General features: G+C 41.0%; 1 protein-coding gene across 1 annotated transcript; it reads right to left on the minus strand.

The window, feature by feature from the left end:
* Positions 1–564: 564 nt before the first annotated feature.
* Positions 565–2,243, minus strand: LOC143378398 (uncharacterized). The gene is made up of 2 exons (XM_076830130.1): positions 1,046–2,243; positions 565–976 (listed from the first exon to the last, which is right to left on the minus strand). Exons 1-2 carry the CDS (start codon positions 1,515–1,517, stop codon positions 669–671), a joined length of 780 nt encoding a protein of 259 aa, XP_076686245.1. The 5' UTR covers positions 1,518–2,243; the 3' UTR covers positions 565–668.
* Between the last annotated feature and the right edge of the window lie 11,263 nt (positions 2,244–13,506).

Here is a 13,506-nt window from a genome sequence, read left to right on the forward strand (position 1 = left end):
GTGCGAACTTTAAATACCGGTATAAAATTAATTTATTACAATGAAATGTTTGCGCATGCGCATTGAATTTGAATGCAGGTACAAACTACGAGTACCAATGTGGCGGTAGAATGGGCTACGCTCGGATTGGCTGCGCCATAGTGCCGAAACTGTTTATTGGTCAAGACTCTACGTACACTTTGCGTTCGTTTCGAGGTCTGAGGTGGCCAGCGTGGGGCAAAAATAACGTACGCTTAGGGATGGAGTGCAAAATCACTAATGATTTATCACAGTGATCGCAGAATCAGGATCACAGTCGTGAATGAAATTAAATCACGACCGTCTTCGCCACGCCTCAAATCTTACACAATGTATTCTTTTTGTTTCACTATTCATTGAAGAGTATATTCATTCAAAACATTTTGTATAAATTCCCATGTATAACGAATGAAACTTTTTTAATAATTCCAATACAATATATAAAAATCTAAGAAGCTTCAGACGCTTTTCATATACATGCGACAAAATATCGCGTTCATAATCTGTAAAAAGGGGGATTTTTTTCAAATGAACTTTTTACAATCGTTCTACCTATTTTCTTATGAAGTTTAATTTTTTTCACAAAACTGATTATGCAGTAATTGATTTGTATTGGGATACTTGTCAACTTTGAATAAGCATTGGAATAATTAGAGTTTAGGTTTATGATGCTTTACAATGATTTTCCATTTTACTGTTATACTTGATAGATCAATATTCGCGATACTTTCAGCTAGAACTTTAGCCTCATTTGCAAATATTTCTTGATTATATTGTAATCTGCCATTAATTTGTGATTTTATATTAGCATGTTCCTGATGACAATCCTCTACGTGTAGTTGGTTAGAAATGTTATCGTCTTGAGATTCACCTAGATATATATTTTGCACTTGTCTCAGATTATATACGTTTTGTTCAATTTTTGACCTCATATCCGACGATTCTAAACCTTCCAATCCTGAAAGCGTACGAATAAGAGTTATTATTAAGATTTGAAAAACTAGTTAATATACAATCAGTAATAAACCTTTCTTCATTAAAGGGAACTCTGGAACAAAAGTTACAGGAAATGATGCAAAGGTTCCTTGCATCGGACTTCCATTGCTTTTATTTGAAGTCCTTTTGCTTGAAATAATCTCTGCAACATCCAGTGATCCACTTTTTGTAGCACTAGAGTACACAGTGTTCGCTTCTGTCACTAAGACAGGTTTTCTAATACCTCTGTCGTGAACGTCAGTTTTGCTTTCTAAATTATCTGCTGGTACTGCAACAAAGTCAAAAGGTACACGTTTTACAATAAGTTTCTCAACAATGTAATCGCAGTTTTGGTGTTGATAATCTGTAAAGTTTTCCTCCGACTCTTCTTTACGAGTAAGTTTAAAACAGCTCAAAAGCGAATCAAAACAGTTTCCCCTAGCACCAGAGGCGTAACTGGTCTTCGATGAATGGGAAACTACAGATTCATTTGAAAGGGCCGTATCTTGTAATTTATTACTCATTTCGAAAAATTGTTTAAATATTTCAGAAATATCTTTATAACTGCAGTCCCCTGTTTCGAATGTTGAAATTCAGATTTAATTATCATCCATGTAACACAGACATTTGGTTTAAAAAACGGGCAACGTAATAGCAGTATTTGTTTGGCAAATACATTATTTGGTAATATCTGCAATGCAGTGTACAGATTTTGTGTTCGTGAAGGACGATTAATTACAAAGTTTGACCGTTCATTACGAGTTTCATGCGTGCCAAATATGTACAATTTCCTATAACCTAATGTACATACATTTCTAATTACGATCTGTGACGTAAAAAAAAGAAAGGTTGACAATAATTGTTTTATTATAGCACGTTGGTGGAACTTTGCAATTGAATAACTTTTGAATTTTTCGCTGTACATAAACAGTCGCATCGGAAAGTAAGTTGACACTCTTTAAAATCGTATAACTTTTTAAAAATTGGTCCAAACGACTTGAGTTTTTTTTTAAAAGCTAGCGGAATTAGTTTTCTAGGTAATTTGATTCGTCGTTTTGAAAAAAAATGCAAATGGTCGGAATAGCGATGAAAATAATGAAGTTGTTTTTTTCATATTTTTTCTGAGCCTGTAATGAAAATTCAAAAAACCCGTTTGTAGATTGAAGCAAGTTTTATACATGCTGAAAATTGCATCTAAATCGGTTAACGTCGCTCTGAGCTATAAACGCTTAAAGATCGCAAAATAAGGGCGAAAATCGCTGATTTCTGGAATTTCGTGATTTTCGCCCTTATTTTACGATCTTTAAGCGTTTATAGCTCAAAGCAACGTTAACCGATTTAGATGAAATTTTCAGCATGTATACAATTTACTAACAACCTACAAACGGATTTTTAGAATTTTCATTACGGGCTCAGAAAAAAATTTGAAAAAAATGATCTTCACTATTTTCATCGCTATTCCAACCAGTTGCAATTTGTTTCAAAACACGTCACCTAGAAAACTAATTCCGCTAGCTTCTAAAAAAAAAAACTCAAGTCGTTTGAACCAATTTTAAAAAAGTTATGCGATTTTAAAGAGTGTCAACTTACTTTCCGATGCGACTGTAAATGTACATACTCATTTATCATCTGTATTTTGTTGGTAGATGACTGTAGATGACACTCTTGTCGCGTTGAGTGAGTGAGATGTCGAGTATGTGTGTGGAAGTTACCCACGTAGTAACCAGGGGGGCCAAGCTTCCCTCTTACGAAAGTTGAAGCAGAGTTTGTAGCGCCTCCTACCAATGAGGTGCGTACTAAACTGTGAATGTGTGAATTGGTGTGAATTGGGACGTATGTGTATGTGTATACGTGTAATGTACCGTTTACTTTAAAACCTGTCCACGGATCGTCGCGCCAGCGACACGTATGCAGCAGATAGAAGGATAAACATTGAAATTGAATATTTCTTCTTTTCTTAGGAAAAGAAAATATATTCAATTGCTTTGTATATCCTTCTATCTGCTGCATACGCGTCACTGACGCGACAATCCATGGTCAGACGGCCTTAGAAAGAGTAAACCAGGGAAAGTGAGGACACTTCCTCGTGTCTGCGCCAAACATTTCTAAATGACGACGGTCGTCATGGTAACATTTCACCAACGTCGAAAGGTTGTGTGTCGTGCTCACTGATACACGTAGGTATGTGTGTGTGATGTACCTAGCGCCTCCTACCAATGCGGTGCTAACTAAACGGGAAAACTTCAGCCAAACAAAGACGGCTTGGTCCCCCTGGGTGGCACAGAACCTTCCTTAAAATGTAGGCCTATCTTACCTACGCTTTGTCTAAATCTATATCTTCTTTTTGGTAAAAGAAGAATTTGGTCCCCTGCTACGGAAAGACTGTAAGAATGACGCATAACACCTCTAGGGCCGGTATGAACGTGACGCGGTAGTCAGACTGTCCATTTTCCCAATTTTTGATAACCACAAACCGAACCAACAAATTTGCTCATGAAGAATCACCACTAACATATCGAATTGACAAGCTGTGTATTTAAAAGCAGTCTAGCACACCACTTTTACCTGTCACATCGCTTATCGTTTCGACGTTGTGAAAACGAGTATTAAGATTCGAATCGTTTATTTTATTATTACGTTTAAAGAAATAGGAAAGAAGATACAATAAACAAAAGTTCCTTAAAATAATGCAAGGAAATGTGAAAAGAATAAAATAATGTTGAGAAGGAAGTTGATGTATTCAACATCTTGTACTGATGTCGATAATTCCAATTATACTTGTTATAAAGTAATTATGTATAAGGATTGTGCAGGTGTGAAATAAAAAAATTTAATAAATTTAACCGAGAATACCTCGTCCGTGGTCGCATTCAACTTTATCGATACAGAATCGTTTACGGGAGCACAGACGAGGTATAGGATAGACCTATCAACCAATGCATTTTTCTGTCACCGGTTTGGGGGAGTCCTAGAACCACCTTACCATTTTTGTGTCGCATGCAACGTTACCGATGAAGCCTCGAAACAGATTGTAACGCTACGTGTGGTAGGAATTAGAATTCAAGAAGTCAGTCGAAACCCGCGATTTACAAATGATTCTGTTAGAGTAACAATTTAAAGATCGTTTTATAAACGTATTCCGTGCAACGACCGAGAAAAAAGGATCGCAACAAAACAAGAACACATACGCCTTTTAACCTTGCTATTCTATTCAGGTTTATTTAACGCCAAACAAATTTATTTAACATAAAAATTTATATAAACAACAACATTATTTGTGGAAGACATGTGTTCATGAGTTCAAAATCATCGAAGAAATCGACGAAATGAAATAAATCACGCAAAACCATCGAAGAAATGCATGAAATAGAATAAATCATGTAAAACCATCGAAGAAATACCTACCTGAAAGAGAATAAAATTCTGATTAGATGTCTAGACCGAACCAAACTCACTGAATGTAAGTTTCGCTCGATCTGGACCCTTAAACTAGATCGTAGGCTTTAGCTTGATATCGTTTTGCAAGTCGCAATGCTTGAGAAACGTTACCAAGGAACCGGGCACACCAACGCGGAGGTACCTACGAAAGTGACCCATCCCGAAACAAACACCGATCCCATCCACCCTCCATTTCAATAAACTCATCGCGTCCGTCATTGCTTGCAATGAGGGAAACGATGATTTGACTCTACTATTAGTGACAACCGCGAACGCGAAAGCGAAATCGAAAGAGAGATAGACTGACGATTATCGTCGATCTCTCTGCACTTATACAAGGTACTCGTATTCTACATTCTACAGCATGCATGCAAGAACATCTTAGCTAGCTACCAAGCTAGCATAATTCTAGGCCCTCTCTAGGGCCCACGAGCTAGGCCCTCTCTAGGGCCCATGACTAGGACCCTCTCTAGGGCCTATGCCGAAGGCCCTCTCTAGGGCCCATGACTAGGACCCTCTCTAGGGCCCACGAGCTAGGCCCTCTCTAGGGCCCATGACTAGGACCCTCTCTAGGGCCTATGCCGAAGGCCCTCTCTAGGGTCCCTGTTCTGGGCCCTCTCTAGGGCCCACAAGCTAGGTCCTTTCTAGGACCTAGAATACCAAGCAGCTGAAAATTGAAGCTAATCGAAAATTTTACTTTACTTTCGCGATGAAAAAGCAATTAGAGCACCGGTGCTCTGGACAAATTTCCGATACGCAAAAGGTTGATTTTACTTTCGCGACGAAAAATCAACACGAGCTTCCGTGCTCTGTATAAATCATAGATCCGCAAAAATTTGACTGTAAATTCGCGGTAATAAAACTCTACACAAGAGCCGCGGCGCTCTTGAAAATATATGGACGCGAAAAAAGCGTGGACTCTACGATCGCATTACCGGCGACCATAAAAGATCTTGCTGGAATGCAAGATTGCTAGGAAGACTAGTTTCATTGAGACCCATTTCAAAAAATTTCGCGGTGACTCTACTTGACTTGATCGATCCGATTATTTTACGAATTATTATTAATCGATATAAAATTGTAAGAATCGCGAGCAACAATTGTATTGGTTTATCTATTATTTTTATTTTGAGACAGACACATGCATGTCACTATCTACGAGTACCTTGTATGGTCAGCTCTATCGATGCTGCTCTTTCGAACACACATGCATAACGTTTAGTGGCGCATCTTATATAATTGGCATTAGTTTCGGGAACATTTCTACGATATTTCGTGAATATGGTTTAGAAAAGGACCACGCCATAAGGTTACTGCCTAGACGCCCTAGACCATATTCGCGAAATATTGCATAAGAGTTCCCCAAACGAATACCGACCATGTGAAAAGGGCCTCTGCATGTCGTGCATTTGTTTTGGAACGGCCAGAATCGAAAGAGCTAAGTAGCTGTACTACATGCACCCCCATTCAAAGAATGATAAAATGACTCACCGTTCGCTGTCATCATCGGTACTGCATCTCTGCAAACTCGTAACCCTCTGACCAGCATCCCTGAGACCAGCTCCCCTCTGATCATCACCCATCTGACCAGCATCCCTCTGACCAGCAGCTCTCAGACGAGCACCCCTCAACTCAGCCCCAGCTTAGCTCTCAACGTTGCAGCTGCAGTTGGACTCGTGCATGACTCTACTTTCGCGGTGAAAAAGTTATTAGAGCACCGGTGCTCTCGACTAGCTTTACTTGCGCAAAAACACTGACTCTACGATCGCATTACGGGCGATCACAAACACTATAACTCAAACCGACAATTTATATTTAAACAGCAACTTTTAGCGCTCCTGTTTATTAAACGCGCACATTTCATCTATTTCACATTTCATCTATTTCACATTCCTTAGTTTCTGAATGTGTTTTTGTTGGGTAAGGTCTTTTTGCATGCATTATGTAGGAAGCTTATCCTACCAAATGCATTGCGTGCCTTAGGTATGATGCTTTTCCTTCCAAAATGCACGCACAAAGATTACGACCCACTTATACAAGGTACTCGTATTCTACATTCTACGGCATGCATGCAAGTACATCTTAGCTAGCTACCAAGCTAGCATAATTCTAGGCCCTCTCTAGGGCCCACGAGTTAGGCCCTCTCTAGGGCCCATGACTAGGACCCTCTCTAGGGCCTATGCCGAAGGCCCTCTCTAGGGCCCATGACTAGGACCCTCTCTAGGGCCCATGATTAGGACCCTCTCTAGGGCCCACGAGCTAGGCCCTCTCTAGGGCCCATGACTAGGACCCTCTCTAGGGCCTATGCCGAAAGCCCTCTCTAGGGCCCCTGTTCTGGGCCCTCTCTAGGGCCCACAAGCTAGGTCCTTTCTAGGACCTAGAATACCAAGCAGCTGAAAATTGAAGCTAATCGAAAATTTTACTTTACTTTCGCGATGAAAAAGCAATTAGAGCACCGGTGCTCTGGACAAATTTCCGATACGCAAAAGGTTGATTTTACTTTCGCGACGAAAAATCAACACGAGCTTCCGTGCTCTGTATAAATCATAGATCCGCAAAAATTTGACTGTAAATTCGCGGTAATAGAACTCTACACAAGAGCCGCGGCGCTCTTGAAAATATATGGACGCGAAAAAAGCGTGGACTCTACGATCGCATTACCGGCGACCATAAAAGATCTTGCTGGAATGCAAGATTGCTAGGAAGACTAGTTTCATTGAGACCCATTTCAAAAAATTTCGCGGTGACTCTACTTGACTCGATCGATCCGATTATTTTACGAATTATTATTAATCGATATAAAATTGTAAGAATCGCGAGCAACAATTGTATTGATTTATTTTATTTTTTATTTTGAGACACACACATGCATGTCACTATCTACGAGTACCTTGTATGGTCAGCTCAATCGATGCTGCTCTTTCGAACACACATGCATAACGTTTAGTGGCGCATCTTATATAATTGGCATTAGTTTCGGGAACATTTCTACGATATTTCGTGAATATGGTTTAGAAAAGGACCACGCCATAAGGCTACTGCCTAGACGCCCTAGACCATATTCGCGAAATATTGCATAAGAGTTCCCCAAACGAATACCGACCATGTGAAAAGGGCCTCTGCATGTCGTGCATTTGTGTTGGAACGGCCAGAATCGAAAGAGCTAAGTAGCTGTACTACATGCACCCCCATTCAAAGAATTATAAAATGACTCACCGTTCGCTGTCATCATCGGTACTGCATCTCTGCAAACTCGTAACCCTCTGACCAGCATCCCTGAGACCAGCTCCCCTCTGATCATCACCCATCTGACCAGCATCCCTCTGACCAGCAGCTCTCAGACGAGCACCCCTCAACTCAGCCCCAGCTTAGCTCTCAACGTTGCAGCTGCAGTTGGACTCGTGCATGACTCTACTTTCGCGGTGAAAAAGTTATTAGAGCACCGGTGCTCTCGACTAGCTTTACTTGCGCAAAAACACTGACTCTACGATCGCATTACGGGCGATCACAAACACTATAACTCAAACCGACAATTTATATTTAAACAGCAACTTTTAGCGCTCCTGTTTATTAAACGCGCACATTTCATCTATTTCACATTTCATCTATTTCACATTCCTTAGTTTCTGAATGTGTTTTTGTTGGGTAAGGTCTTTTTGCATGCATTATGTAGGAAGCTTATCCTACCAAATGCATTGCGTGCCTTAGGTATGATGCTTTTCCTTCCAAAATGCACGCACAAAGATTACGACCCACTTATACAAGGTACTCGTATTCTACATTCTACGGCATGCATGCAAGTACATCTTAGCTAGCTACCAAGCTAGCATAATTCTAGGCCCTCTCTAGGGCCCACGAGTTAGGCCCTCTCTAGGGCCCATGACTAGGACCCTCTCTAGGGCCTATGCCGAAGGCCCTCTCTAGGGCCCATGACTAGGACCCTCTCTAGGGCCCATGATTAGGACCCTCTCTAGGGCCCACGAGCTAGGCCCTCTCTAGGGCCCATGACTAGGACCCTCTCTAGGGCCTATGCCGAAAGCCCTCTCTAGGGCCCCTGTTCTGGGCCCTCTCTAGGGCCCACAAGCTAGGTCCTTTCTAGGACCTAGAATACCAAGCAGCTGAAAATTGAAGCTAATCGAAAATTTTACTTTACTTTCGCGATGAAAAAGCAATTAGAGCACCGGTGCTCTGGACAAATTTCCGATACGCAAAAGGTTGATTTTACTTTCGCGACGAAAAATCAACACGAGCTTCCGTGCTCTGTATAAATCATAGATCCGCAAAAATTTGACTGTAAATTCGCGGTAATAGAACTCTACACAAGAGCCGCGGCGCTCTTGAAAATATATGGACGCGAAAAAAGCGTGGACTCTACGATCGCATTACCGGCGACCATAAAAGATCTTGCTGGAATGCAAGATTGCTAGGAAGACTAGTTTCATTGAGACCCATTTCAAAAAATTTCGCGGTGACTCTACTTGACTCGATCGATCCGATTATTTTACGAATTATTATTAATCGATATAAAATTGTAAGAATCGCGAGCAACAATTGTATTGATTTATTTTATTTTTTATTTTGAGACACACACATGCATGTCACTATCTACGAGTACCTTGTATGGTCAGCTCAATCGATGCTGCTCTTTCGAACACACATGCATAACGTTTAGTGGCGCATCTTATATAATTGGCATTAGTTTCGGGAACATTTCTACGATATTTCGTGAATATGGTTTAGAAAAGGACCACGCCATAAGGCTACTGCCTAGACGCCCTAGACCATATTCGCGAAATATTGCATAAGAGTTCCCCAAACGAATACCGACCATGTGAAAAGGGCCTCTGCATGTCGTGCATTTGTGTTGGAACGGCCAGAATCGAAAGAGCTAAGTAGCTGTACTACATGCACCCCCATTCAAAGAATTATAAAATGACTCACCGTTCGCTGTCATCATCGGTACTGCATCTCTGCAAACTCGTAACCCTCTGACCAGCATCCCTGAGACCAGCTCCCCTCTGATCATCACCCATCTGACCAGCATCCCTCTGACCAGCAGCTCTCAGACGAGCACCCTTCAACTCAGCCCCAGCTTAGCTCTCAACGTTGCAGCTGCAGTTGGACTCGTGCATGACTCTACTTTCGCGGTGAAAAAGTTATTAGAGCACCGGTGCTCTCGACTAGCTTTACTTGCGCAAAAACACTGACTCTACGATCGCATTACGGGCGATCACAAACACTATAACTGAAACAGACAATTTGTATTTAAACAAGTTCGAAAAAATTTCCTTTAAATTGCAAGGTGTCACGCAATTCAGACTTTGAGAAAAATTTCCAGCAGCCACATTGGGCGCTCAATGAATTCTGATTCTGTCTGATAGAAAAAAGGAGTGGCCTCTTCGGGCGTTTAAGGTTTTTCAATCTTAATGTATGGAAGGAGTAGCCTTTTTGGGCGCCTAATGCTTTTTAATTCTAATGTACCATCATCAGGTCTCATCCTTTTTAATGTTAATTAAAAAATACAGCAGCCTGTTTAGGCGCATGATAATTCCGAATTGTAAAAGGAAATAGAAGCAGCCTCATCAGGCGCTAATGGCATGGAATGCCAGAAAAATTCCAATTCTACTCTAAAGTGTTAGTAAACCCTAACCCAGATCTAATTCTTCCCTGAAACTAGCAACGAATCTCTTAGTGAATTCTTTATTAAAGAATTCACCAGAGAAAACCTCGGCGAATCCCTCGGCGAATGTTTCGATGATGCGCTTAAAACTGGACTTGCCTGGCTAAATTTTCTAAGTTTCGCAGCACACATATACACTATACTTCGTTATACTAACCCTTTGGACTGTGATTGCGGTATAAGGTAAAAAACTACTAAAATTATTTCCAAAGACTTTACTTTAAAGTCCAAAGGGTTAGCATGCGCGCGTAAGAAAGATAGACGAGAGGTTCTCGTCGATCTTTCTACACATATGCCATTACAATTTCTTTCGCATATTTTAGAGGCACACTTGCACTGGTTTCAAGTGACAAATAGACGCTAAGTATCTCATTGCAGAGATAGAAAAAGAATTGAAAAACGGACACGGATTCGCCGTCGTGAGAGATCTCGAGCTGCTCGATACACTCACGCATTGCAGTTGCACAGACAAAACGCTAATACGCGACCACCATTCATCCAGCCCCCCATTAACGGGAGTTCCCCACTAGGGGCCGCGCCTGAGGGGTCAGACTCACAGCAGCCCGCCTCACAATTAAATCACATGCAGCTGCAATACGCGCTCCCATCACAAAGCCGACAATTTGCACAGGCGAGTGTATCGTGCCCGAGCATCTTGTGCTAATTCAAGATCTCTCCCGAGAGCGAATTATATTACCGGAAAAAAAGAAAAGAGAATTGAAAGTAGGAAATAGAAAATACACTATGACAAGTCTGTAAAAGTATACTAAATGCGAAACGACACGGTGCACGGTGAAGCTAATTGTAAGCAAAAGCAAAGGTAAAAGGCGTCACTCTCAACAAGCAAGCGTACCTCTACCCTTAAATCTAGCCTATCGCACTCTTTACAATGAGCCCTAGTGGCATAATCTATTGCAAATATGCACTTGCGTAACTTTCGAGGGATATGCGAAAGCTAAGAATCTCCCGATTGAGATTGCAAAAGAGACTAAACGACTAAAGGACCGAAAGGCGCGGCGCGACGCGAACATTCACCCTCGATCCACCGAAATTTCGTTTCTACATGGCATGCTCCATATCACGACTTTACACAGCCATGGCGAGCGTGACCGAGAACGAGAACTGTCGCACATCTTCGTCTAACAATGGTCCTCTGTGTAAAGCCGTAATAAGTTGTACCCAGCACAGCCAGCCTATGAAGGGCGAGAACACCATGCGCGAAATAGAAATCAGTGATCGAAGGCGAATTGTATTTCTAGAAGGGTGTGTTTGGCACTCTTATATTTAAAAAGAACGAGGCGGAACAAAAGCTTATCGCTCGAAGTACGCAAGTGCATTTCTGAATAGATGTCCAGACCGAACCAAACTCACCGAATGTAAGTTTGGCTTGATCTGGACCCTTAAACTAGATCGTAGGCTTCAGCTTGACAACGTTTTGCAAGACGCAATGCATTGGAAAACGTTACCAAGTCCAGGCACACCAACGCGGAGGTACCTACGAAAGTGACCCATTTCTACGAAATATTTCTGGTCCATATTCGACCAATGCATTTTTGAAAATTTGGAAAAATTCTTACGACTAAAGTTCTTAAATTAAAACTTAATGGACTCTAGGACTATGGCTAGTTAAAACTAAGCACATGTGCAAGTTCTTCCGCGATGTATAAAATTTGTAGGTTTAGTGGCTTAAAGTTATTTTTATGCAAGGGAGAAAGAAATTTAAGTTCATATAGCAGCCACTTTGGCGGCAGTCATTTATTATTATACTGTTATTTTATAAAGGGACCATTTGAGGTCGAGATATCAGGTGGTAAGAGTGGCAATTTTTGATTTCTCGTAATATTACTACCAGTGTGTCTTAATATTTAGCACATGCAACGGGCAAGCAAAACTAGCGAGCATAATAACCAAGTAGTACCAAAAATTACTGTCATTGTTTATTAAGAGAATCTAATGACTCGAATGTAATTACCGTTAAGAGAGAAGATTTGAAAGAACTCACACGAAAGAGTTCAACTTCAGAAATGTAACTCGTATTCGATACATTAAGCATCCGGAATGATTGTGAAATTAAAGAAAAGAAGTTTAGAATGTTTGAAACGCGATATTAAAACTCCTATCGCGAATTTAAAATTTATTCATTGTATTTTTCTACGTGTATTAAACATTTGGAAGTACACGCATTAAATTTTACTATTCGCGAGTACTAAGTACGTATTCGTGGTCACTATGCTCGCTACAGTAATCATTATGTTCGATAGCATACAGAAAAATTCAAAGAATGAAAAAGTATCACTCACCGTTCGTTGAAAATAGTCTCACTGACAAGCATCCCCTTTTAGCAGTAGCTATTCGATCTGCAGGCGAATGTCCAGCAGTTGCAGGGTCAGTACCCCATAGAATGTGTCACACTTCCAAATATGTCACATTACTTTCGCGATGAAAAAGCAATAGGAGCACTGGTGCTCTGAATTAATTCTAGATGCGTTAAAACACTGACTTTACGTTCGCGTTCACATTAATAATACGCAGGGCCACTGTGCACTATCGAATACTTTATCGCGAAATAAGCACTGATTCTACAATCGCATTGCACACGATTACAAAAGCAGTTCATGTTTTTAAACATATCTCAACAGTGGAAAGATGTGTTCGGACTCGAGTAAAGCGTTTCCAAAATAGTCCTCTAGGTACTGAGTGTAATGTAGTGGAATCTCGTTGAACGATCTCCCACATAGTCCAGTTATCGATGAAATTTATGCAGGAATCGAGAAATCACGAAATAATATGTACACGCACTCACTGATGCGATCACCGTCGCGAGTAAAGTCGAACTGACAGAGGTGACACCGCTTGGCAATGTTGTGACGTAGGGGTTGTTGGCGGTGTTATGGCGCTCGACCGACTCCCAGCTAACTGGAAATTCGTCAAGGCCAGAAATAATTTTATGTAGACACAGTAATTCCACGATGAAAAATCACTTAGAGCACCGGTGCTTTCACTTAAATAGTTCTGTATGCGCAAAACATTGACTCTGCACTCGCGTCCACACAGTGCTCTATGAAATACTTTATCGCGAAATATGTACTGACTCTAAAATCGCATTGCACGCGGTCACAAAAGCACATCACATTTCTAAACATCTCTCAGCAGTGGGAAGTAGTGTTCGGGCTCGCGTAAAATGTTTCCATAAAGGCATCTTGGTATTGAGTGTAATGCAGCAGAATCTTGTTAAACGGCCTCATACATAGTCCAGTAATCGATGAAATTGATGCACGAATCGAGAAATCACGAAATAATATGCAGGTACATTCACTGATCCGATCGCTGCCGCGGTTGAAGTCGAACTGTCAGCTTACACCTTTCGTGAATGTTGTCACATTGGTCGAGGTTGC

The sequence above is a fragment of the Andrena cerasifolii genome, chromosome 1 (assembly GCF_050908995.1).
Source record: "Andrena cerasifolii isolate SP2316 chromosome 1, iyAndCera1_principal, whole genome shotgun sequence".
In the NCBI taxonomy this organism is placed as follows: domain Eukaryota; kingdom Metazoa; phylum Arthropoda; class Insecta; order Hymenoptera; family Andrenidae; genus Andrena; species Andrena cerasifolii.

Bases quoted from the DNA above. Each gene is read 5' to 3' on its own strand.
- LOC143378398 (XM_076830130.1), bottom strand. From the start codon at position 1,517: ATGAGTAATAAATTACAAGATACGGCCCTTTCAAATGAATCTGTAGTT. The intron at 977-1,045 runs GTTTATTACTGA...GTACGCTTTCAG, and splicing joins GTTCCCTTTAATGAAGAAAG to GATTGGAAGGTTTAGAATCG.